Source organism: Aquila chrysaetos, chromosome 2 (assembly GCF_900496995.4).
Source record: "Aquila chrysaetos chrysaetos chromosome 2, bAquChr1.4, whole genome shotgun sequence".
NCBI classification, from domain to species: domain Eukaryota; kingdom Metazoa; phylum Chordata; class Aves; order Accipitriformes; family Accipitridae; genus Aquila; species Aquila chrysaetos.
In genome coordinates, this window is record NC_044005.1 from 46,101,193 (window position 1) to 46,127,444 (window position 26,252).

The following is a 26,252-nucleotide window of genomic DNA, read 5'->3' on the forward strand; positions in this document are numbered from 1 at the left end:
AAAGGCTACACAAGCAGCTGGCAGGTATTCCTGTAAGTCTAGAGGTTTCAGGATCTCTATATCCATTAACACCAGCTGAAACACCACAGCTTGAAGCTCATTTTCTCGACGTTGATCATTGTATATCTCCCTTTTAGAAAATGATTCTTTGTTCTTCTCTTAATTACTTCATTTACTTGATTTATATCTACAGGTCTGTTTCAGTGACAGTGATGGAGGGGCCAAGCCTACATTCCTCTCACAAATCTTCCTCTTTTTTTTTTTTGCATATGAATATGTAGAGACAACCTCTTTGTCTTAATAGCACTGCAAAAGATTATTTCAGCGGTCTGTAAATACTTCACCATCTGGTGGAGGAATACTTCGCCACTTGCAGGAAGACAAAATCCCTTTCTTAAATCATTTACAACCTGAGGCAACAGCATACAAAAGCATAAGGAGGTAGATGTAGTCATTGTAAGCACAAGCCTTTTACCTTCACTTTTGGTTTCACCATGCTTCATTTTCTTGTTAAAGAAACGCATGACAGCCATATGTGGTCTTCTGTCATTAACTGGCTATTTCAGTGCCCAAAGTTGGGTGGTGTAAACACATTGCTATGATCTACGAAGCTATTTTAGACCATCATCCCGTTCAAACTGTCCCATTTCTGTAGCACAGGATCTCAGAATCTCATAACAAGCCAATACAAGTGAAAACATGAGCTTACACCTTCGGGCGAAGTTTGACTGTTCCAAGGATTTCCCTGCAAAAAAAAAATCTCTTTCCCGTTTCTGTCTGTTAACTCACACTTCTGCCTGGTGAAATGCCACAGTGAGAATAAGAGTATCTTTCACAAATACCAGCCCCTGACAGAGTGGGCTGAGTCAGGGAAAGTAGTCTGCAACCATCTTTCATTCAGATGTACGTTGGCTTTTCCTTCTGACAGTGAGGTGTTTGGGAACTTCAATTTGTGTCTTCTAATGCCAGAATAAAACTTGCAAATCCCTGACCTGCTTATTCGAGTGGTTGGCAATTGCATTAAAGGGCTTTTTTTCTGGTAAGGCATGAATTACAGCCAGGCAATATAAAAGCTCTTGTAATTCTCCATGTGATCTGTACTACCAATTCTTCATTCAGAGAAAGCCTCTTTCATACAGCCAATGGACAGAAAGGCCCAAAATATCAGTGGAAAAGCTCACAGCAGGAACAAAGAAACTGTAAGCACCAAAGGTTGTCCAGTGCCTTGTATTTTGTCATCACAGAATATCCACGTCTGAAGTATCAGGAGCTGAAAACAAGGTATATGCTTTTGTCATTCTTACACATGGTCTTGTGTCAGAATCTGGAGAAAATATGTGGATAGAGTGGCTGTAAAATATGTTGTCAGGCCTGAACCTGCCCATAAAGTTTAGCTTGCAAAAACAGGCTTTCACCTTTCTGCCTTGGCAAGTCTCTTTCCAATGGCAGATGTGACAGATAAAAAAGCTATGTGATCCTGGACAGTATCAATGTGAATGGCCAGTGAGAAAGGTCATTAGCCTGGCTCCATTTTAGCTTACTATTGCTTTAGAGAAAAAGAAGTAATTTTATTATTGGGTGTTAAAACAAGCAAGTATAAAGCTGACTTTGAAATACATTTATGGTCCAATTTTTTTTAGAACAGGATGTGTTAAAAATAAGCAACCATGATTGATAGATGCAGTGATAGATCCTGTGCCAAAGCTACAGTTAAATTATGTATCTGTACCAGTTACATGCATCGGTGCACACAGAAAATTCCACAGTCTTTGGCCTGTCGCTTGTAGAAGCTCACGTACTGCTAATATTTAATGTTTAGCAAGAGCTGTTTTGTTTTCCTAGCAATAGCAGCAAAAAGCTGCTGCCTGGCTATTATTCTTAAAATACGATATCTGATGATGATTCTGTACATCTTAGATTTCACAGCATATACAATTTCTGGCAAGGAAAACTTAATCTTCATATATGAACAGCTGGAAAACATCTTGGAGAGGTATACTATTAAATTATTGTCTTGCAGAGAGATTTTGATGTGGTCTTTCTTCCACAGCCTGTTGTAAGCAGCATTTATATAATTCTCGGAACAGCTTGTAGAAACCACGTGAAGATTGCATCTCATGGATGGATTGAATGCCTTCTCCACTCCAAATCTCCATCAATGTATTCTACCCTTAACAGCACCTTCTTCCTTTTCATATGGTCTCCAAATCTCAGAGGCCTCTGACCTGGCTATGTTAAATTTCATTAGCACCTTGAGGAAGAACCCATCCTGTGGAGGAAACCAAAGGCATCTAAACAGCGTTTCCATCCTTTTTGTCCTCTTTCAGACTCTCCTCTCTTCTACTTTTCTTGAGTGGTGGTGGAAGTCTGTAACAATATGGTGCATTCTTCAAATTCAAGATTAGACCTCGTGGCCCTGTGATTATGATGTTACCTGTTCAACTACGGGCTGAATGGAGTAGTTGTTAGGTAAGTCAGCAAATGGTTGCAACAGTCTAACTGTGGCAGAGCAAGTTCAGATCAGCAGAGGTAAGCACAAGGATGCTGCTCAAGGTTTTGGAAGCTCCTGAGCCACGAAGAGCAAGAAGCAAAGGGAGCAGTTAGTCAGATTTCTCAATTCCCTCTATGGGATGTTCCTCCCACTACTGAGCACAGCGAGAGATGTGCCAGTGGTCCAGCCTGGTGTGGCCACTTTTATGTTCTTGTATAGACAGAAGACAAAGCTCAAGGTTTTTCTTCCGTGGGCTGAGCTGAAAGGCTGGTGTCCATGGGCTCAGCAGTGTATTGGAGGATTGTCTCAGCTTAAGGAGTATATCGTGATTATCTTCTTGACGGGGGGTCAGGAGGGTTGGAAGTGGAGGGCGAGATGTGTGTCTGACGAGCCTGGTAGGGTGAGGAGAAGGTGGGATGATGGAACGTGCACTGCATCCATAAAGATGCTGCAGTGTTAAAGAGGAATCTTTAACAATTAAAGTGAGAGTCGGATGTGTGAGGGAAGCTTTGTGCCAGGGAGGTGAACATGTCATCTATAATGGAACAAAGGCTGAGTGAGTCGTCATGAGTGAGATGTGAAACATCAAAAAAAAAGTCAAGAAAAATCCATGGCAAAACCTGGGCTGCAGAAAGATCAAAAAAACTGATTTTCTAAATATTTCTGTGCACATAGTTCATTTTTTTCCTGACCCACAGGCATCAACTGTATTCCAAAAGAGAAAGACAAAGAAACTCCCAGTAGAACTGCGTATTTTTTCCAGAGCCTTATAAGGAATATTTTGCTTTTTGCTTACTCCTTCCACTCTGGCCCAGACACATAATGACCCAGAATTGTAATCATCTTCTGGTCACTAGGTACTCCTTGTGAAGTACCCAGAAAACGGTTGTACATGTCACAAGAAACACATCGAAAGACAGCATTTATTCTCCTCTTCGGCAAGTTGGGCAGGCTGAGGAATAAGGCGAAAATAAATGAGTCAGAGAAAGTTAATCACTCCATCACCCCAAGAGAAAACTGAGACGGACGTGTAGCCCTTCAGGTCTATTCATGTAGGTTCTTCTACTGCGCTCCCCAGCCCACCACCTGACACCGGTGTAGTAAGCAGTATGACTAATACCTAGCATATGTTGTTTGCTCTCTCATCCTCTCCAGCGGAAGCAACATATGCACCAGTGTGGTTTGTTTGATAGGATTTTCTGCTGTCTTTTTAAATAGAAGTGCTGCTCTGCATTGACTCTACAGAAAGCTGCTCCAAAAGGTTCAGACCCTGGGCTTCGAGGGGAAGCGGGTGAGGTGTGGGACAGTGTTTAATTCTTGCATGTGTTTGCTCCCCAGCCTCTGAAGAATGAGAAAGTTCTGCCTGGCTGACACGCAGGCTTTACTTTTTTTTATAGTGCTATCGTGCAATGCTATCATAACAGGGCTTCTCAGGCCAGCACCTTTTGGCAATCACTACCTTTGCCTTAAGACAGAAAAATTCAACCTCTTGAGCAAATGAGCAAGCTAGCCCTCAGAAATATTGCTAGAGAGCTGATCAAACATTTGGATGCACTTTCTGTGAGTTAGCTAGCAAGGCCCAGCCCCTTCTGCTGACGTCTTTCCTCTCTATCACACATCAGACTTTTCCCAGTGGAGCTGGAGAACAGGCTTCAATGAAAACTGCCTGTTCGCAGCTATATGGAGATTGCAGGCACCACAATCACTATTTCCTCTACCTGACCTGGAGCAGAAACTCCATCATCAGGATAGAAAGGTAGCCTTGTTGCCTAGCAAAGGTGGGATGATTTATCTCTGTCTCTAGATTGGTCCCTTTTCTTTGCTGCACAAGAGAATTGTTTTCAGACTTCCAAGGAGAATGAAGCCAGGCTAGAAATCGGAGTGGATGTGTGAGAGCTGCTCTCCCAGGGAGGAGAAGGAGTCACAGGCTTTCTGTGCTTTTTGTGCCTGTACAGCGCAGGACAATGGTTTTATCTGCCCCAGTTATAGCCCTGGGGGCTACCTTAGGGACTGCAACTAGCATCCTTGCCCTCTGCGGTCTCACCTGCTTCTGCAAATGCAAGCAACCTGGGAAAGGACTCTCAGAAAAGGACCAAGAGGAGGACACGGAAAATGCTAAGCCCAGTGTGCTTCAACCAGTCCAGCAAGTAAGACACAGTCTCTAATTTACTCCGGGATTTTTTCTTTAAATGCAGAGGGTGGGAATGCAACTTCTCTGTTAGGCTACTCAGCATGTGATTTATGCTGTCTATTTATCTGCTTACTGTGTTCAGGATGTAACAACATGTTAACGGGAGGAGGAGTGAGGGAAAAAGAGAGATGGGCTGGGTGACCCACAGAATTACCGGAGCAGGAGACAGCTGCCACATTGCCAAAGAGAAAGCTGCTAATGGCAAAAATAGGGGACGAGGACTGGAAATGCTGCTTAGCTGTCAAGCTAGATCACAAGGGAAATCATTTCCTGAGGAGAGAAGACTGGACTTTACCAGGTGGCATGCAGCACTGTAGAGAGGAGACGACTCCTGCTGGGATCTCCTATAGCAGCTATTTCTCTAACTCTATTCACAATATCTTACGGTTCCTGCGGGATAGTTCCCGGTCAACAGCTGGTTTCTTGTGAAAACCATCCCTCCTCCTCCCTCTGCCCCTCTAACTGAGGGTATTAATTATGTGTGAAGTTAAAACAAGGCGTTGAAATTATAATAAAATGCAAGTGAGAATCTGGGGTGTGATGACTGGACAATCTCATCGCACTGTGAATTGCTTTTTCACTTACTATAAGAGCAATGTGGAGTATGGATAATGTCAGGCATCCCTGTGTGGTCTTTCTTTCTTGTTAGAATCCGAAAACCCTGATGTACTCCTGAGCTCAGTGCGAGAGAAAGCAAGGGCTACTATAGGACCCTTCTAATATACTTATTAATGGGAAGCTCTCCTTCAAAGGGAAATGTTTGACTGATTTCCTTGGTTGACTATGGTCTTTAGCATGAGCTATAGCACTGGTCAGTCTCTGAAAGTATTACCTGTTGGCTGTTGCTTTTGATGTTTGTGTGTGCCTACGTTCTTTTCACTTCCATCTAGCCCTTCAACCCAATGCTATGCCATAGCAGCCAATTCCAAAGGCCAGTGATCCATTGTATAACAGTCTTTGTTTGCCTTTTAATTATCTGAGCTGCCTATTATTTTTGCATTCTTAAAGAGTGTAGCAGGAGTCCTAATTAAACTTCTCTCTAATGTTTGTAATTACATATTCAGTCTCTTTCTGGCTACCACTCTTCGGCTCTTAGTAGAAAAGAGCCCCGGCACCCTCACGCTCCTGTTGCAGTTTGTTCTGAGGAAAGATGACCAAATCTACTAATTGTATTGTAAGATCCGGTGCAGATACACAGAATCACATTACCAGAGCTTCTCGTTGCTGAGGGGTGGGAGGATGGCTCCACTGACCGTGGATGAACATCTGCACTGAGCTTTGGACTTCTCAAGATATTGCTGCTAATTCTAAGCATTCATCCATGAGCACGATGAATATCTCCTGGTACCTGTTTGCATTTTCCTAGGATGAATTTCACCTGCTATTCTGTTTGATAGTTTTGTCATGTCCTTTCCAGGCTCCTTTCTTGTCTTTTCTAACCCATACAAGGGATTTGCGAACTCCTGTGTATAAGGATGTACAATAATGCTGAGATTTTGCAAGTTTACTCTTAAAATGAATGAGAAATGTGTAACTTCGACAGTCACATCACTTTGCATAGCATTTTTTATAGCTGTTGTCTGGAACAACACTACCCACAGATAACTTTACCATCAGTCTCTTTCTACAAGAGACTTTTTATTGTTGTAATCTTCTAGCTCAGAAACCTCTCAAATCTTTACTTTAACTCCATCCTTGGACTGGACATTTTTCTTTTATACAGCCTTTCGGGAAACATCTTGGGAAAGTGTTAATCTGTCCTGGAGCTTGTCCTCTGGGGTGTCATCCTGCTCGCAGGACTGAAATAAGCACCAAGTCACCGTAAAGTCCAGTTAAGCCTTCAGTACCCAGCAGCTATTAGGTTATGGTCCTCACAATATTTCTACATTCATCAAGTTTATTGCTATAACTTAATCTGGTATTTGCCCAACAAGGGATCAAATTATTCAACCTGCACCCAGTGTATCACTATTACCTGAGTGATTGTATTCCTTTAGCATTGTAGACTTTCTAATTAGAAGTATTATTTCTAATGTTACTGGGTTGTGGGTTTTTTTTAAAGAAATCTGGCCAAATTATAGCAGCCGAATGAACATTCTGTCACAGAAAGTGCAAAATGTTCTTAGTTTGCATATTCCGTATGTTTAACAATTCTTTCCAATTAAAATAGTTTTCTTGCCAGGAACATGCATTCTCCTATGCCGTCACTGATTCAGAATCAGTCTACATACCTTGAAGGAATGAATCTCAAATTGAGTTCTGAGCTTTTATCATCTGTGTCTATGTTTATAAATTGTCCTGTCGGGACTTTTTTCTGACTACATTAGTACACTGTATGTCCTAGTCAGTGCTTGACATACTTAATTATTGAAGCCTGTCAGGGCCACTGATTCTGATAAACAGAGACGACAAAAGAAAGATGAAGCAAGACTGCATTTTATTCGCTTGGCGTGTCTCCCATGACAGTGATGCTTGTATTTGCTATAGACAGAGGCTCCCCATGGACATGCCCTGCATACGTGAGGAGGAAGAGTTCGAACACAAAGATACATCTACAGAACAATTAAAATTTGCAAAGTCTCATCAAAGCGTGCAGAAGGAAGACTCCTGAACACATCCGGCAATGGCAACAATCTGGTGCACTGAGTGGCACCGGGCAGGGACCCAGAAGGGTCAGTTGCAGCCTCCTTGCTACTTTTGGTTTCTTTGCTTTCACACATTTTACGCAGAACTACCTGAACTCTTTTGCTCATCTCTTTATTTAAGATACCGCTGCTGATTTCCAAAGGGAACTTCCATAGGGCACTGCTACGTCCCTAGATTAGCAGACAGCGCTTGGGAACAGAGCTGGCAGCAAAAATAATAAACAGAGGCAGATGCAGTTGGAAGAGGGGGTGGGCTAGTCCCACTGTGCTTGCATATGTCTCTCATCTCAAATTCTGCAGAGCAGACAGACAAGAGAATATTTAGACCCAGTGGAGCTCTTAGGTGCTGTGTGCTGATGGATTTCCTGACTAAATGTCTGGCTTTTAGCAAGTGGAAGAAAAGATTGTGCTAACAATACCTCACATTTGTACGGTGTTTTTCATCCCGAAGGATCCCAAAGCGCTTCACGTGCTAGCAGCACACAGCGGTGCAGGCATACCGCTCTGGTGGGATGGCAGTGACCGGTAGGACAGCAGCCTTATACAGCAGCTTCAGGAGAGAAAGAGCAGCAGAGACCGACCACTGTATGCGTGTTAGGAGTAATGCCTTTGCAGAACAAAAGCGACCTGTTTTTTTTTTTTTAAGCTGTTGTCTAGTGATTCCTAACATATTTTGCTTGGTTGGTCTGCTTTAATTTTAGAAGAACGGACAACTGCATTTAAGGTTTGGATGAGTAGCTTTGAATTTCCTATGTATTTTAGGACTGATGAGGCTCACGTCTCTAAAGGAGGGATCTCACCTACAGACCCGCACCGAATGACTTACATAATATCCAAACTCAGCTGGATGCTAGGTGGGGACTGCACACAGTGACGTCTTTCTTTCTCAACCCACTTCTCTTTCAGAGCCCCTAAAATTAGACAAGACAAAATGCTGTTTTCCATAGTGGACTTCCTAAACACTGATGCACTGGCTGCCTTGAGAAGACACAGTCGCTGACCTAATTAGTTCTCTACCACTGCCAAGTGCATGTAACCATAGTGCTGTGATCTCCATAAGCAGAGTATGACTAAAGAGCTAAAGCCCAAGACTGCTCTCTTTCTTCAGCTCTGTTTCTTGAGGAATAGGTGTGCTCCCTCAGGACATGTGAACTGGGACCACAAAGTCCCAACACAGACAAGTGCTTCAGGGCATCATCTACATTCATTATTAACAGGAAACAATGAGACTAATGAAAAACTTTAATTACAATTACGAACATTTTCTGGCTCACCCTCGATCTAAACTTAACACAGAATAGGTTGGCAGGCAGCGGGGTTGGAGAGAATCCCACTGCACAATAATCAACCAAAATGGCAGTTTTACTTCTGCTTTTTGTCTTTCCTGTTTTAGAAACATTAATAAAATCTGTTGCAAGGGTCAGGGTCATTTGCTAGTCAGCTTTTGTTCTTTCCCGTTGATGAATCCAAATATAAATGAATCAGGAATGATTTCAGTCGTGAGCAGACAGGATTTTTGGGGGCACATAAGGAAAAGAGGACCGTTTTATTCCACTAAAATGTTTTTCATTGTTTTGGGAGAACAGTAATGCCTTTGTGACAACCTTTGCTTGGGCTGCCTGAGCATTACACCATCTTTCAGGTTCTTCTGCTCAATTGCATGTTCATGATTCAGCAGGGAATTGAAATGTTAAGAACAAACTCAGACATAAATCCAAATTTCAATCCTGGTATAATAAAGAAGGGGAAATGTGTGTCTGAGAGTCAGGTGGAGCTCTGGTCCACAAAGTCAAGAGATAGTCCAAGAGGCTGAGGTGACCACTGGATCAACTACTCTTGGTATGCCATTGTAAGGATCATTTGTTCAACCAGTTCTCCTTTGCCCTATTACAGCATGGTCGTACTGGCTCCAAGTGACCGTATGATCCGTGCCTTTGCCTTTCTAATGCTTACTACACACCCACGTGAAATGTACTGAAATCTGTGGGTGGCTATAGCCTCTTAACCTTGGATTTGACTTCAAACATCAGGGTAAAAAATATCATACCTCAATTATAGCAAAATGAACTTCATGGTTGATTTCTGTGCTAAGAGAAAATACAGATTTATGAAAGAAGGATTAACTGGTACAGGAACAGAGGAATAATCAAACAATAAGAACATATCTTTTTCTCATTGCAACCAAACATCTGTAGAGGAGTAAATCCGAAAAGACATACACCAAGTAGAAGGGTATCTTTTGGCAAGAAAATCTCTGGACATACAGGCAGTGGTTTCTACAACCCAAGAAACAATGACAGTAAGAATGACCAGAGGCACCATCATTTCTCCCCTTGTCTCAGCTTATTTAACATTGAGAGAATCATAAGAATTAGTCTAACTAGTGCGAAGTAATCAACAAGGTTTTAATTTTCAGTTCAACGTTAAGAAAACTGCAGAGCCAGTACAGCCTCGAGCACTCCTGAAGTTTCCCAACATTTATGGCCCCAAACCAGTCGTAACTTCACCTGAAATTGTTAACTACACACAGTACTCCCTGAAGACAACCGAAGAACCAGCTACTGGAAAACATACTGGTTTGGATGAGAACAGGATGAAGATACAAGTCAACGAAGAGCTGTTTGTTCTCCCTCAAAACGGTAGGAGCATTTGGTCTTCCAACTAACAATTGCTTTTCTAGGTGTAGATCTGTAATACCTCTTAGCATAATGTGACTGTAGTTAAATAAATGTGAAAATGAAGACATGGGGTGCTTTTCACTCTCTTATCATGAGCACTGTGAGTTCTGTCTTCAGTGAATGTGTTTAATAGAAAGTAGTTATGGAGCTCATCAGGACATTCAGATAACAAAGTTGTAGTTGTGTCTGGTTGTAAATTTTTTTTATCTAAACAACTTTTGTGTTGAAGAATGTGGCTCACTGGAAGCAGACATTTTGTAGAAAAGCATGTATTTAGTGTAGTTTTACTGAGAGCAGTTGCCAGAGTATGGGTGAAATATCTGGCCAAAACTAGGCAGGGTATCTCTTGCAGGAAAAGTGCTAGCTGTCCAGCCACTGTCCTTGTCAGGGACATCAGCAGCAGGGGTTCAAGCTTCTACTTTATTTTCTCTGCTGCTTTTTTTCCACCAGTTTGGTGAGATGGTCCTGGCTCGCTGTAATGTGCGGTGAAACCAAAGGCTGACACCTCAGACATTTTTGCCAAACAGAATTCTTGTTTTCCAGCCAGCCCAAAGGGTAACATGCCAAAGCCTGGAACATAAGATTCCTGGAGCCGGAGAGAAAAACGCAATGTTAATTATGTACATCTGGCAGCATGTCTGGGTTGCTTCCACACTGATTTTTACCTTCCCAGCTGTCTTTTAACAGGATAATTGACTCTTATGGTTACCACATTAATAAAACCTTCCTGAAGATTTGCCAGAGACACAATGCTATCTGTCATGATTTTTTTAAAAGAAAACTCTTTTTAGTTTTTTAAAATCACTTGAGATTACATTTTTGTCCTTCTGGGAGGACAATTGCTGCATTCTCCCCTCCACCCTGAGACTTGTGAGTATGGAAAAGAAAGTACCATGGGAAGCAGCTGCATTGGAGGACGAGACTGTCTGAGCCACATCCTTAGGTGTCAGGGAGAAGATTATAGGGTGGAGAGGCTGAAGGATGATGGCTGCATGTAGGCTAAAGCTTTATATAAGTGTGTTGATGTAAGAGCCTCTCTGCACTGCTAATGGCACAAGCAAGTTTGCTTCCTGCTGTGCCTGATTTCATAGCTCAAGTGCTGCTGAAATAAAGCAAGAATCGTTGCGTTCTCCTTTCGGTGCCACATTGAACTGGTCTGGACTGTGGCTAAGATTTTTAGGAGGACTGGTCCCACTACTGTTTTCTGTGTGAATCAGAACTGACCTTGCAGTTGACAAAAGTTGGCAAAAAAACTGACCTTCTGATGACAAAAAGCTGTGGCTTCCCTTTTAGTCTTGCAACTTGCTTTATTTCAGTAGGAAATATGTATTCAACTTCCAAATCACATGTGGAGAAACTGCCTCACAGCTTCCCAAGCTCATTATCTTCAACCTGGTCAAGCCCTGTGGAAATACATGTCTTCTGCATGACAAAGACCGTATTGTTAAAATTAAAAAAAATTTAGGGAGGTCTGAACTAATGCAGGGTTGCACGGCAGCTCAAAAGCAGACTCATGTTCTTATTCCAAAGAACACCAGATTTAATTCACCAATGTGAGTTAAAAACAATTTAAAACAACATAACAAGTGGTGAGTGTAGTTTAGACCCCTTGGCCTAGGCACAAGGTAAAAGAGCAAGTGTGTGAGCCATCTTAGAGCACAAGGTGGTGGGGAGCAGAAGGCTTGTCCAAGTGCTGTAGGAAGAGCTGCAAGTGTGAGAAAACAGAGCAAAAAGGAGATATGATGATGGAGGAAGAAGAAACATAAATTATATTCCTACATAGAAGGTGCAGGAATAGTAAGACATTCAGAAAAGTTGAGTCACGGCAGGGTGGATTTGTTCTCCTTGAAGGTGAAGACCTGCTTGCTAAAGGGGTTATTTCAGTTGCAGGTGTAGTAAAGGACGTGTGTGTCACGGAGCACTTGAACCCCGAGCGGGCAGCCAGCTGTAACCAGGCTCCTGAGCTGCGCTACTCCCTTGTGTATGACCAAGAAAAAGCTGAGCTGCGTGTGGCCCTTCTGGAAGGTAAGGGGCAGAGATTTTCCACCGGTCATTCTCCATCTGGAGGGTACAAGACACCTGTTGAATTTATAGAGGGTTCCCCTCCTACCTTAAAATCAACACGTGTCCCCAGGACCATGGGATGTTTCACTGGTTCTGGGCTTGCAGAATAGAAATACCTGGCAATGTCACTGCTTGAAGTGAGCGTGCAGGGCATGGCTTGGGAACAATTGTTTGCACGGCTCAAAAGCAGAAGTCAGGAACCAGGATGGGCTCCTCCAGTCCCAAACATGGTACAAAGCAACCTCTTCTTTTCATTTTTTCCTTTGGGGGCAGGGGGAAGGGGGTTGCTATCATCTCCTTCCTCTCTAAAACTTTCATTCTTCAACTTGACCCACTCCCTTCTGCGTCTTCCTCAAGTCAAGTCAAAGGCTGAGCTGGAGATACCACACTTATCTCGTAGGCCACTGAGAAAGGTCCCTCTGGCTGCGCCTGGCCAGGTTCTGTATCACTCTCTGAAGCAGGAACTGACAACTGTAACAGCTTCTCCGCTCAGGGCTGGAGCATCATCTGTTCCTCTGGGAAAGTAAAATAAGCCAACTGAATAATTCATGCACGGTGCAGATCTCTGTGGAAACCTAATCAAATCCTACCCTCTGAAGAGAGAATTGAAAGGGTGCTAAATGGCAGCCACTGCCGTGCGCCGCAGCTCGCCTCCGGGGCGGACACCCGTGCCTGCCAGCTCTCCTGCACGCCTGGGTCCAGGATCCAGGCAGGATCCGGCCCTGCTCCCCAGCTCTGCTCCCCCGAGAAGCCAGGAGACCCCCGTGAACCGTGGGACCTGGCAGCTCAGGAGCGGCTGTCCTCCTCAGGCTGGCTGCAGCAATGACTTCGGTTTTGCCCAAAAAGCCGTGTTGTTTCACGAGCCCTCGGGGGAAGGCACGCTCCTCTCGCTGCGGAGAGGGCAGCACAGTTCTGTTGAGTTGATGCAGCTGAGGAGGAGTGTGAAATGCCATTCTCGCTCTAGGCTTTCCAACATAAAAAGGATATAAAATTAGGGATGAACGTCTCTTGACACAGATCTTTTGGGTTGTGGGATGCCTTCTGAAGGAGTCATTTACCAGAGGTTGGACAAGCAGAATGTAATAACCCTTAGAGGTATCCCACACTGGCTTGCAGGGGTGGATGTGTGCCAAGAGGGAGGTCTCTCCCACCTCCGATGTCTGTGACTGACCCTTCTGCTTTTAAAGCCTTTTTAAGAAGCTGTCTTTGTGTGCCAAAATAAATGAGAGCTGCCCATCCCTGTGCCATGCTCTGTCCCACCCCATCGCTGCTCTGCATCTTTCAACAGAGCACGTTTCCTTGAACTCAGCTGTTGCTCTCCCAAACACTAACAGAATCCTTCTGCAGTGGCAGAAGGACAAGGACGTTGTGCAGCATGAGGAAAACACCGCAGCATGGGCTCACAGCTTAGTCTGCCCCGTGCAAGCAGGAACAAGGGTCAATGTCTACGCAGCTGTTTTATTTTATGGCTCTCAAGAAATAAGCAATTTAGCCACAGATATTTCAGGACTGTCTTTTGTGGGAGGTTATTACAATCGGTCTTTCTTTTCCAGCTATGCATGGCAGAATGAGTGGGGACCAAGACGCTGGCTGCCATTGCTACATACTGGGAACACTGGTGAGCAAGTCCGGTGTTGCTGAGGCCCAGACAGAGCTGAAGAAGAAGGTGCTTCACACCCTCTGGGAGCAGGTCCTGCGATTCCCATTAACAGAGGAGGAGATGCCAGAGGGGACACTGACTCTCACCCTGAGAAACTGTGACAAGTTCTCCAGACACAGCATTGTGGGGGAACTCAAACTGAGCCTTGCTAACACAGAGGAGTCCTTTGGGATGGCCCAGTGGGAAAGGCTAAAGACCCCAGAGAAGGTATGGACTCAGTCCGTGTCAGTAGTCCACAAACCCTAATGATTAATTGCTGGGACAAAAGATGCCCTCTTCCAAGATGGCTGCATGTCGGTGGGTGGCTTTATTTGTTTGGAGCCAGGTTTAGCGGGGTGATGTGTTGACTGCAGAGGTCACTCAGCACTGCTCTGTGTTGGTCTGTAGCTAACCATTTCAGAAAGCAATCAAAGGCCCATCAACCCAGGCCTTCCACCTACAGCTCCTCTCAGTTGCGTCAAAACTCCCTCTCCTCCTCCCTCAATTACATGACAATCTGGCACTGATATCTGTAATTCAAAGCCTATGTCTAGAAAAAGTGACATGAGTTTCTGCAAATTAGCGATGCAGGACCACGGTGGCAAAAGCTGAAATACCGGAGAGTGCCTACAGAGCAGGACGGAGGGACTCCGCAGAGCTGGGTGCGGGTAGGGTGTACGGTGGCAGCCCAGGTTGCCTTAAGCTAGGAGTGAAATACATTGTTGGGAATGAAAAGTTTGACTGAAGGCCACTTATCCTTACTGGGATCAGGCCAGCAGTGCTCTTCATTCTGCTTTGTCCGTCATCACTCATTGCATTGTGTTGGTTTTCTTACATGCCAAAAGCTCCCTTTCCTTCCTTATCCACACCTTCCCAGCTGCGCAGAGAGGGGAAATGGAGGGAAGGATTCCTACAGTACTTGAAGTACTAGGTACAGGGGATGCTTCATGCGTGCTACCTTCTTGCACATTTTCTCAGGAGCCTTTTCAGTACCATGAACTTGATTATTCTTCTAGCAGCAGCAATACACTTAACAACATGGCAGCAGGGTGCTCTTATTGTTGCTACTAGTACATCACTACAAACAGGTACCTATTGTACTCTGGTACGGTATGGGGTTAGCAACGCAAAACAACACCAGCATTGCCTCTGAGCATGCTGAAATAAATTATTGCCTGTCACCATCAGGGGTTAGGGATCTCCACTGAGTTGGCCACAGACTCCACGTACAGGGTTAGCATTTCTGATTTCCAATAATGCTAATTTATGTGATTGCCACTTGAATGCTAATAGAGCTGGCCACTCTAGAAAAAACTCTGGCAGAGCGAGAGGCAGCAGAAACAAATGGGTGGTCTGAATCAGTTTAATAATGTTCAAGCACAAGGCTAAATATTTGCCTAATAGACGTAAATTGAAATGAGTTCCCCAGTCTGCTGCTGTGAAAAGAGATGTCCAAAAGAAATTATTCCAGTATTATGATTTAAATTCCTAAACTGAGATAGATGGAGCCCCCCTACCCCCTTAATCTACTGTAGTATCTGCTTTGTAAGCAATATCCAAGGAAGAGCCTGTTCACAGTAATGGTCAGTCGTCACTGAAGTACACCTGATGGACTCCTGACACACTGGGGACTCTGCCTTGGTCCAGCTTCACAACTATACGTAGAAACAGGGCAGCATTCATTTCTTCTCCAGGCTGACAGCACAAGGTTAACACTAACAGTACTGCTGAACAGTGCCCCAGTTTGAGCTGAGGATGTGCAGTGAAAGCTGAATTTGCGTCATCCGGGACCTGAGAGAGCCAACCATTGCACAGATAGCTTATATACAGATCCTGAATCATTCATCGAGAACCAAAGCGGGAGGGAGCGAGGAAGAGCTGATCAAAAAAAGAGGAGCTATTTTTGACAGCATCCATCCAGGAACAAAGTTACTGGGCTCTGTTTAAGGTCTGACATTTCCTTGAAAAGCCATGAGCTGCAGAAATTTCATTCCTACCTTCCCAGTAATTCTCCCCCACACAAGGGAAGGAGCTCAAAGGGGAGCTTACAGCGAACCAGGTAATGTAATTAGTATTCAGGAATTCACGGACTGCTGTGAGCAATGCAAAGTGTAGATACTGCAGACTGATATCCTTATCTTGTCTTCCTTCCCTCCCAGTGCTTTGCTAATGACAGCGATGATAGTGGTTACTGGCATAGCACCTTCCCTTTTGTGATTTCACGGTGCCCTGCACACGTAATTCATTGATGACCCCCTGATGCTTTTTATCCTTATTGCACAGAAAGGAAGCTGAAGCTCTGGTGGTTGTGTGAATTTGCAAGGCTATATGTGCAGGTTATGGATTTAATAGGAAAAAGAAAAAAAAAAACCCAAAACCCAGAAGGAGGGCGAAGGAAAAGAACATCTGGGTTGGTCTCTTCACACAAAACTCCAGCAGAGACCAACCATTGTAGGTTTTTGGTTTCATGTGGATACGGGCTGGTCAAAAACTTGATCAAAATATTAGGAGCTAGAAAGCCATAAGCACAAGACGTGACGTGTGGACAAGGTGCGTGTTTGTGCGTGCGTGCGTGCGTGCACGTTTACCGAGCCCTGCCACCCGCCACCCCCCCAATCTCCACTGTATCTATCTGTGCCCGGAGCTACAGGAACCAAATCCTAGCCCAGAGCTATAGAGTGGCACCTGGTGAGATGTAGAGGGGATAAATAAACAAAAGCAGCTTATGGCTTGCCTAAACAGTGGTTTTGTATTTTGAGGTGGTATTTTTATTTGTCCCTCCATGTACAAAGACCTATTCTTTTGTAGTGGATATATACCCATTTGAATCTGCCTCTGTTTGTTTGTATGTGGGGTTTTTTTAAGATCCACTTAGATTTAGGCCAGGATTTATGTAAGTGAAATGCATATGAGCACTTTGTTGCTACCTGAGTGCATGAAAAAAAGATTTACTTGGGCTGATTTGGGATTGAATTTCAGGCTTCCTTGCTAATGGCCTCCCACCTGATTTGTGCACGACAAATAAGTCATTCAAACCAGACAGCGATGACAGCCTTGTTTTCTGGAGAGTCAATCAGCTCACGCCGAGCATACAGGGGCCTGTCCTTGCCTGTTGCAAGTAACCGGGTGAAAACTTAATTTGAAATATTTATGGCTCACTTAGAAGCGAGAGTGCAGAGCACAGAAATGGCCTGGAGAAGGGCTGTCTGTCCTAAAGCGTGTAGATCATGCTAAAGAGTCCAAAGGGAGTCTATTGAGTTGACATTGGCTTTCTGGGACTCTTCTGGGTCATTAACCTCACTCTAAACCAGATTTCTGTCACAAGCTCCTACTCACCGAGAGAATAACTGCTCCCCTTTTGCCCCTCGCCACAGGCTGGCAGCCCTGCGCACACCGGCGTGGGCTTTCTCTCCTTCCAGGACGGAACGGCTCTGCTCTCCCAGGGGGGAGCAAGGACAGGAGGCTAAGAGGCCAATCACTAATGGAAAGAAAGAAATAAAAAAAAAAAAAATAAAATAAAAAAAAAAAAGTGGAGAGCGGCTCACAGGCCGGGAAGGAAAAGTACGGTGCTGAGCTCATGGAGGATTTCAGGTTGGCTGGGTTTTTTTTCCCATGCCAAGTAAGCGTGTCAGAGAAGGTCCAACTCCAGCTCCAGGGTCTGGCAGTGTGGCACAGACCCCGGTATCGCCTACGCTTTCCCAGGGAGCCCTACACTCCTGCTCGGCAGTGTGGACCGGGGTCCACGTCTGGTCAGAGCCTCCTGACAAAAAGAGCGGCTGAAATGAAGAGTGAATTATGAAAAGCAGTAATGGAAGTAGGGGACATAAATAAAGGGCAGCTAGTTAATCTCTCAAAAAAGGAGTATCTGACTGCTTGCATGTAGTTCAGCCCCAAATCCTTGTCTTCTGACTAAATATTCCCCTAAAAGTAGATGTTAGGAAGCAGTTACTTTCCAGCAACAAAAGAAAGCATGTGATCGGGGTCTCATGAGTGGAAGAGCACTCTCAGACATCTTTGCCAGGTTTATTCTCATCCAGTATAACTGGAAAGATCTCCTGTACAAAGACAGGGAGACAACTTGGTCAGTCCACGACCTTCCACCCATCAACTTGTACTGTATAGTTTTCCTAATGTTATGGCCAAGATTGTATAAAAAATTAACCCTTCCTGTGTCTCCATTTCCAGGAGCCGTCTACAGGCCATGGGGAGGTTCTGCTCTCTATCAGCTACTTGCCAGCAGCTAACCGCCTGCTGGTGGTGATTATTAAGGCTAAAAATCTCCATTCCAAGCAGCTGAAAGATCTACTTGGCAATGGTGAGTAGAATAGCAAGCAAGCAGAGACTGTTGTTTCTGCTATTATGCAAATCTAGAAAGAAAGCAGGAAGGGTGGTGTTTGGCAGAAAAAAATAGATGTTGGGCTTAGGAAGTCAAGGAGATCTGGAGACTTCTAAAAAGTGAAAACCAAGGTCAACGTTTCTTATGTTCTCTCTCTCACTCTGATGTCACCAGTTAAAATTATCTTGCATTCATGTTGTTGCATGCTCATCAATATGGTGTCTCTCTTCACTTCCTATACAGATGTTTCTGTCAAGGTGACACTGAGGCATCAGTCCTTGAAGCTGAAGAAGAAGCAGACCAAACGCGCAAAACACAAGATCAACCCTGTGTGGAATGAGATGATCATGTTTGAGGTGCCTCATGAGCTCCTGCGTGCCTCCAGCGTGGAGCTGGAAATGCTGAGCCAGGATGGTGCTGGGCAAAGCCATGTGCTGGGCAAGTGCAGCCTGGGCTTACATGTCACCGGCACAGAGAGGAGCCACTGGGAAGAAATGCTGAGGAACCCCAGGAGACAGATAGCCATGTGGCACCAGCTCCACATGTAGGTTCATTACGATTACTGCCAGCCAGATTTCCACCAGGCCTCCGAGCCTGGGGGAATAAGCTGCATTTCACCTTCCACCTTCCTCTCCACAAAGTTGCTCCGCACAGCATTATTTCTTACACCACCTTCTCTGATTTTCCTGCCTCATCTTAGCCCAGGAAACTGTCTGGAAAATGTATTTAAAGGACAATCTCTCACCAAATCAAGTGGTTCTCAAACAAGGGGTTTGGCTGCCTGGATGATTTGAATTCATTTTATTACCCTGCCCACTGTCATCTCTGTGAGGTCCCTGTTTCTGTAGAGGAGCAGAGGGGAGCAAAGGTATCATGGACATGTAAACCACTCCTCGGCTTCTGGCACTGTCGCCCAAGTCCCTTGAAGAGTGCTGGCTCCATAATCACAAACATGCGGCAGATGTTTTACCAGTCACTGTTTTTCATAATACTCTACAAGACTGTGAAAAATGAAGATCACAAAACTAACTTTCACAGCAGACCCAAAGTATCAGTATGAAAGAGAAAGTGAAGCCAAGGTGCAGTAGATGGATACCTAGAAAAAGATACAGAACTAAGGGAGAGAACAGAGGAAGAAGAGAGAGTGAGACAGTCAACAGTATCATCCTGTGTAGCCTTTGAAGCAAACACTGCCAAACAAGAAGTCAAATACCTTCCTTTACTTTTGTTTCCTGGAGTGTTTGTTACCTTGTATTTAGGATTCATGACAACTGCTGAAAATATGAATGTTTCAGGATCCTTTAGCAGAATACCTATATCTTCTATCTTTCTACAGTGTCACCCAGGAAGACCCTAAGCATGGACAAAAAGTTATTGTTGGTGTTACCTCCAAAAACTTGCACCAAATCTTTCTGCTTACTGCCACCTTTTCTGTTTGGGTATTTCTGAGCTAGAAAGTTTCAAATACTCTAATTATATTCCAGGCAACATCTAAGACTAGGCAAAAAAAGTGGGAACATTTCATACCTTAGCAGTTGATCGATGGTTTTGGTTTGACAGTTAACTATCGCACTCAAATCCTCCTACCAGCACTACTCGAAGACAACCCTTAAGAACTGCCATGTATTTCATCACTTCCAGACAGAAGGAATTCACTGACCAGACAGACTCTCCAGGGCTTGGTTATTTGCGTGCACTTTCAAGATTTGACGTGGCTTAAATGTTAGTGTTTACTGTCCTTTTTTTGTGTCTAGATGGACTGAAAGTCTGGTATTGGCAGTGATGATGTTACGACCCCATAAGCACGCTGCTTGTCCTACAACTTTATTTCAAGTAGTAGACACAGCTTTAAGGGACTTCCATGGGGACAAGGCATCCAAAAATCTGAAAACAGAACCATATAGTTTGTAGCACTGAAAAATTCAGAGCGCTTCATATTTGCAGGGTCAGCTTGATCTTCTGTTTAATTCAGAATATTAAGCTAGGCTTAATCTAGTACCCATCCCATTTTGATGGCTTAGTCAAACAAGTCTAGCAGATTATCAAGTGAAGGCTGCCATCCTGTTCGCAAAGGGAAACCACTAGAACCAGTGTCTGAAAACTGGCTGAAGCGCCAGGCACAGAGGGTTATGAACAGGGGAATGAAGTTCAGCTGGAAGCCAGTCACTAGTGGTGGCTGGGGTTGGTAGTGGGACTGACACTGTTTAACATCTTCATAAATGACCTGGACAATGCCCTCAGCAAGTTCGCAGATGATGCAAAACTGGGAGTAGTGGGTGATACACCAGGCCATTGTGCTACCATTCAGAGGGATGTGGAGATGCTGGAGAAATGGGCTGACAAGAACCTCCTGAAGAAGTTCAACAAGGAGAAGTGCAAAGTCTTAAACCTGTGGAAGAACAAGCCCATGCACCAGTGCGGGGCTGGGGACTGACCATCTGGGAAGTGGCTTTCCAGAAAAGGACCTGGGTGTCCTGGTGGACACCAAGTTGAACGCGAGCCAGCGATGTGCTCTTGCAGCAAATGCGGCCAACAGTGTCTTGGGCTGCAGTAGGAAAAGCATTGCCAGCAGGTCAAGGGGGCTGATCCTTCCTCTCTACTCAGCAGTGGTGAGGGCACATCTGGAGCCTTCTGTCTAGTTTTGGGCTCCCCAGTACAAGAAAGATACGGACTTACTGGAGAGAGTGCAGCAAATGGCCATGAAGATGATTAAGGGACTGGAGCATCTTCTGTAGGAGGAGAGGCTGAGAGAGCTGGGACTCTTCTGTCTGGTCAAGAGAAGGGCTGGGGGGAAACTTATCAATATGTATAAATACCTGATCTGGGAGAGGAGAAAAGAAGATGGAGTCAGACTCTTTTCAGTGGTGTCCAGTGACAGGACAAGAGGCAGGGGCACAAATCGCAGTACAGGAAATTCCATTTGAACACATGAAAAAACAAAGAAAAAAACCCTTTTTTACTGTGAGGATGGTCAAACTCTGGAACAAGTTGCCAAGGGAGGTTGTTGGGAGTCCCCATCCCCATCCTTGGAGGCACTCAAAATCTGATGGAATACAGCGCTGAACAACCTCCTCTAGTTTACCCCGCGATGCTGTGATTCTGTGAAGAGACTGACAAGGTTGATGCACGCAGACGACTCTGTTATCTTTACACTGCTATTCCCTTTATAGGTGATGTAGCCCGGAGTTACAGGATCATTTTGAAGAAAGTGATAAAAACAGCTTTGACCAAACAAACAAACAGAAAAGCTAAGTATGCCAATGAATCTTATACCCAACGTTTTAATCTCTGATATTGCTCCACTGGCTAGAGGGGATTTAAACAAAAAGAAAATTGACTTCTTGTTTTGCTCTATGGACTTTTGTTTATTAACAAAAAGCTTTAGGATACTGTGAATAAACTAGGCACAGGGGTTTAGTTGACAGTGAATTCTTAATGGTTGCTGTGTTCATGATTTGCCTGTAGATATACCTATAGATTTGGAACCACTATTTCCATTTAAGTGCAAAATTCATTGTAATGTTGGCCTACTCTACATATAGGTTCCTGGCAGCACTGTGAGTCTTCCTTCATTTTAGGATAACGATAAGAAGGATAACTTCATGGTATGATGCTATTTGGCTGGCACGGGAAAGCCTGAAGGGCCAAATATTTGCCTTGCTGCCAAGAGACTTCTCTAGTTCTGCCTCCTGCAGATGAGCCTTTTCTAACATCTTGGTGACTGAGCGTAAACAGCATTATCTGCCTCTGCCTCTGCCCCTGGTGGTTTTGGCACACCCTGTAATTAGACAGCAATACTATAGCATCTAAAGGAATAGCCCCTCACAATCTGATTTTGCTGCGACAAAATAAGGTCCTCTTTTACAACAGAAAAATACGTGTATACACACTACTTAACCACAAATCTGTCTTATGAGCAAAGTGGTGCCATCAGTGTTAACGAAGGGTGTTGTTCCCTCGTTTGCTGCAATGGGATTTAAATGAGGAAGAGAGGAAGAGTGAAAATGCATGCATCATTCCCGGCTGGATCATGTTTGTTGTCTGGCATTTTAGCCTGGAAAGAATGTTTCTCCCATTCAGCGTAGCCTGAACAAAGACCGCCAGGTGTTTATTTAACGAGGCAGCCATTTGCTGCGCTGGGGCTGAAAGCAAGCGCAGTTATGGGTGCTGGCTGTCCTGACCAAGAGGAATGCTGCGTACGTGTGGTACTGGAGGGGCTGGGATGCTCAGCCCGGGCCCTTTTGAACTTTTGTTAATAGGAGCTGTTTGTCATCGCATTCCAACGCCTGCCCTTATCCCTCTGAACCTCCTGTATTGCCTGTTTAGCAATGCTTTTATGCCCCTGAGCCCCAGCACCCCAAGGGCCGGAGGTGCTCGACTGGCCCAAGCAGACAAACTGTGGGGAGTTGTTGTGGTAGATGACGACGTGGCGAATATAAAGTACTTGGGAGTGCTCAGTGCCATCGTACCAAGCGGCTTCAGCAACGTGAGCTGCGAAAGTATCACTTAAGTGCAATATGGCCAGAGAACAGCGCCAGACAGATTTTCAGCTCCTGGAGCTGTAAATACAGGAGCATCAGCAAGCACCACAAACATGTCGTAAATTAAAGGGTGCTGCTTATAAACTGCATCATAAGAAAAGAAGGAAAAAAACAATTATGGCAATTAATGTTCTTAAGCTACATGCGTGATCAAAAATAGCCATTAGATTCCCCAATGGCTATTCAGTGGTTGCACTGATTATTTTTCCTACTATAACCCATTAACATGAAGAAGCTGGAAGCAAAGAGACTGTAGGGAGGAAGGAAAAAAAAAAAAAAGTGTGTGTGTGGGGTGTCTACCTGGTCAGAATGAATAATCCTTTTCACAAAGGGCCAGAGAGTTGCGAGTTTAAGAACAAGCATTCACAGCCCCTTCTCCAGTGACAGAAACCAAACAACATGACTACTGTAAAAGAGAATGAGAAATGCAGCTCCCATATTGCATCCAGCATCGCCTGGGAGAGGTGGTCTCCTGCTGTGGCCTCTGTTCAGAGGAGGGGACTGAAAGGCCAGAGGAAATAACTCCTGACTATATTAAGGAGTTACCTGGTTAAAACATAGACTGTAGCCATATGTTGCTTTGCCTTGACCTCCCCTCAGAGCTAGATCTTCCCAGAGAAATGATCTAGTTTGATTTTCGGCAATGTGTGCTACAGCAGAAGAGATTAAAAAGCACAGATCATCCATAGTCACTAAAACACTTCTGGAATGTTTTGGACTCATTGCTACCCTCAGCCCCCTTCCCCAGTTGTAAGGGGCAGGGGTTGCAGCTGGTCTTCTGTAAGGGTAACACTTTTCAGTGCAGTTTTCCCCTCATTTCTTGTCCCAAATACCCTTGCATGGTGAGAGGAACCGTGTTTGCTTTGCAAAGAGGTATGTCATGGTTTAACCCCAGCCAAAACCAGCACAAGGTAATACATCAGAAATTAACTGAAAATTCCCTTTAACAGGGATGGGAAAATTTTCAGGCTCAACTATTCTCCCAGGCATTACTGTGCTTTCAACACCTTGAACAAAAAAAGTACTTTGCATTTTGCTAGCATCTGTCATCAGTATTATCTGGCAGTAGTGTCCAAAGACACCCAGGTTTTTTTTTTTTCCAGAAATGGAGGAGGTTGCAATTTGGGCTCTAGAAATACAGCCCAAGGTTTGCCCAGATGTTCCTGATGTCTAAGATGAGTTGAGCATGATGATGTTTAGTAAGAGCTGGGAGCTAAGGTGGCTTGGACCACGCCTCTTGCACTCTTTTGAAGGTCAGTTTGATTGAATTGAAGCGCAGAGCTTTGGCAGCATTTTTTAAGTGTTTCAGAATTTAACTAAGTCTCAAAATGTATTTGGTTCATTTGCTGAAAGATAAGCATGATGAGTAAATACTAATACTTGACACTTTATATTGTTTCTCCTGTTGGTAATAATCAAATTGCTCAAGGATAATAGCAAAGTGAAATAGTGCTTCGTGGCCTTCCAGCATGAGAAGGCTTTTCTGCTTACTTGGTCCTTTAGTGTCCCAGTGTGTTTATTGTACAGAGCCAGGTATTGGTTGTCAAGACTTTATATTGTTCGCACAGTCCAAAGCACAAAAACAGAGCATGAGGCTCCGCCATTGTGTCTAATGTTACAGCACAACATGTAAATCACCACAAGTAAATAATTTCAAACCGTATCAACAGTGTGTCTGCATTGTTTACTCTAGGGTAAGTCCCCTCTGCTTGCAGCTCATGTCAGGGGTACGAAATACGGGGGTGAGTCAAGAGAAGGTCCTCTGAGGGGTGTCATCAAGGGTTGGGTGTACGATCAGAAGGGGAGCAGTCGGCAATGGAGTCCTATCCTGGCCAAGCATAGGAAATCTATTGGCTTTTTCAGCAAGGCGGCAGCTAAACAAAGCTGTAAAGGCTTTCCTGCAGCTGCGAGGAGGTTAGGGAATAGGATCTGGGACTCAGATACCTCCCAGATACTGGCTCCATCTCTGAAACAAAACTAAGAAGTGAATTCGGAGTCAGTCTTTTTGCTGATCTCAGTACTTTCAAGGTAGTGCTGATGACAGCCTGTAAACCGTGCATCTGTAAGGAGGAATACCTACTTAGCTGACCTAATACTATCACTGGAATTAGCTGGTTCCTAACAAGACATAGAGATCAAAAACTGCACATGAAAGTAAGAGAAAACAAGATTTTGGGGGCAGGAATGGGAAGTGTTTGCCTCATTGACAGTTTGGGGGCACTCTCTCACCCGTCACAGTCAGCGTTAAAGCGCAAGGAGAAACAACAAAGCGAATCTGCCGGGGCCGCAGGTTGCTCCTGGCTTTGCAAAGGGGGTTGCCACCAGCCTGCCAGCCGTGCGGCGAGGCTGATGCTACTGAAGCATTTGCTGTAGAGGTGGAGGGAAAGAAGCTGTATTTTTGCCACATAGGGAGTTGAACACGGGTGGTACGTTTGCCAGGGACAATCCTTCCCGCCTGTGGGATTAGTGGGGGGTTACTCAGTAATTCCCAGCCCAGTGTATCGAAAAGCAGCAATAGCCACCACGGAACCATTCTTCTCTTAACCCTGCTGTTCATTGTCACTTCAGATTTATTAGAAGCTTTTTTTCCCCCACGGTATTTAAAAATTAAAACGGGACTGGCCCGTAATCCTCTGTCTGCCACGAGAGAGTGGCACCTAATCCAGCAGCTGTGTCGCAGCCATTTCCAGTGCTAGCCCTGGAGGCTTCCAGCCGGTTCCTCCGCTTCCCTGAACTCTTAGTGACCGCTGAACGTGGGGTAAACCCGGCGAGGAACGGGCTCCAAAACGCCCCTGAGAAGACAGCTCAGACCTGAAACTACCCGGTTTTTCCAGGACAGCTCTCCCGAGCGCCACGAGGTGTGACGGCAGCCCCGAACGTGGCTCCGCAAACTCCATCCCCACGCCGCGCGTGGCTCCCTGTCCCGGCCCCGGCACCTCCGAACTGCTCTCCCACCCGCCCCGTGCCTCCGGAGGGACCACCAGCCTCCCCAGAAACGAGGCGGCTGACGGCAGCGCAGACAGCACACTTGTTTTTTCCCCTTGGATCAAAACAACTTCAAACGGGGGACTTCAGAGAGCCGAAAAGTCTGGTTAGCGCATATGCTGTTCCGCGGGAGCCTTTGATTAGCCTTCAGATATTTTTAGAGCCCCTATAAACGAGCTGTGGCTCCGCTCGTGTGGCAACAGCTCCGTGAGAAGCAGCCTCTGGTTCCCTGTGCCCGCTGCTCCGTGCCACCGCGGAGCCCGACCCGGCACCGTCCCGACCCTCTGATTTAAACACCCCGGGGGGGGGGGCACCCGCTTAAAACCACTGATGTGCTCGGCTGCCCACGTTTTCCCTCCCGTCTCAGGAGAAGCAGATAGGGAAGGCAGCCCCCGGCAAGCACTGCAAACCCGCTTTGGTTATGCCCGCAAGCCCACCGCGGTCCTCCTGTTTCCAGGAAGAAACAACACGTTGGGTTTTTTTTGCTAAATCAGGTTTTAAGTGCCAGCTGCTAACAACAGGCGTCTCCGCGGAGCACGTCCAGGACACCAGCAGAGCCGGGGAAGAGCGTGCCAGGCTTTAATGCTATGACAACCAACACGGAGGAATTTTTCAATTTCCTTTTCACTCATATTGACGTGAGGATCAGCGGTCCTAAAAATGACGGGCACCTCTAGCCCTT

The 26,252-nt window shown here is 45.1% G+C and overlaps 1 protein-coding gene across 2 annotated transcripts; it reads left to right on the forward strand.

The window, feature by feature from the left end:
• Positions 1-4,116: 4,116 nt before the first annotated feature.
• Positions 4,117-20,858, forward strand: SYT13 (synaptotagmin 13). Of its 2 annotated transcripts, none has more exons than XM_030007225.1 (6): positions 4,117-4,638; positions 9,744-9,966; positions 11,890-12,030; positions 13,623-13,936; positions 17,894-18,023; positions 18,288-20,858. In XM_030007225.1, the coding sequence occupies exons 1-6, from the start codon at positions 4,456-4,458 to the stop codon at positions 18,590-18,592; spliced, it is 1,296 nt and encodes a 431-aa protein (XP_029863085.1). In that variant the 5' UTR covers positions 4,117-4,455; the 3' UTR covers positions 18,593-20,858. The 2 variants fall into 2 exon arrangements, with proteins under 2 accessions (XP_029863085.1, XP_029863086.1); XM_030007226.1 differs by having other exon boundaries at positions 11,896-12,030.
• Positions 20,859-26,252: the final 5,394 nt, after the last annotated feature.

Bases quoted from the DNA above. Each gene is read 5' to 3' on its own strand.
- SYT13 (XM_030007225.1), top strand. From the start codon at position 4,456: ATGGTTTTATCTGCCCCAGTTATAGCCCTGGGGGCTACCTTAGGGACT. The intron at 9,967-11,889 runs GTAGGAGCATTT...GGGTTATTTCAG, and splicing joins GTTTGTTCTCCCTCAAAACG to TTGCAGGTGTAGTAAAGGAC. The intron at 18,024-18,287 runs GTGAGTAGAATA...CTTCCTATACAG, and splicing joins GAAAGATCTACTTGGCAATG to ATGTTTCTGTCAAGGTGACA.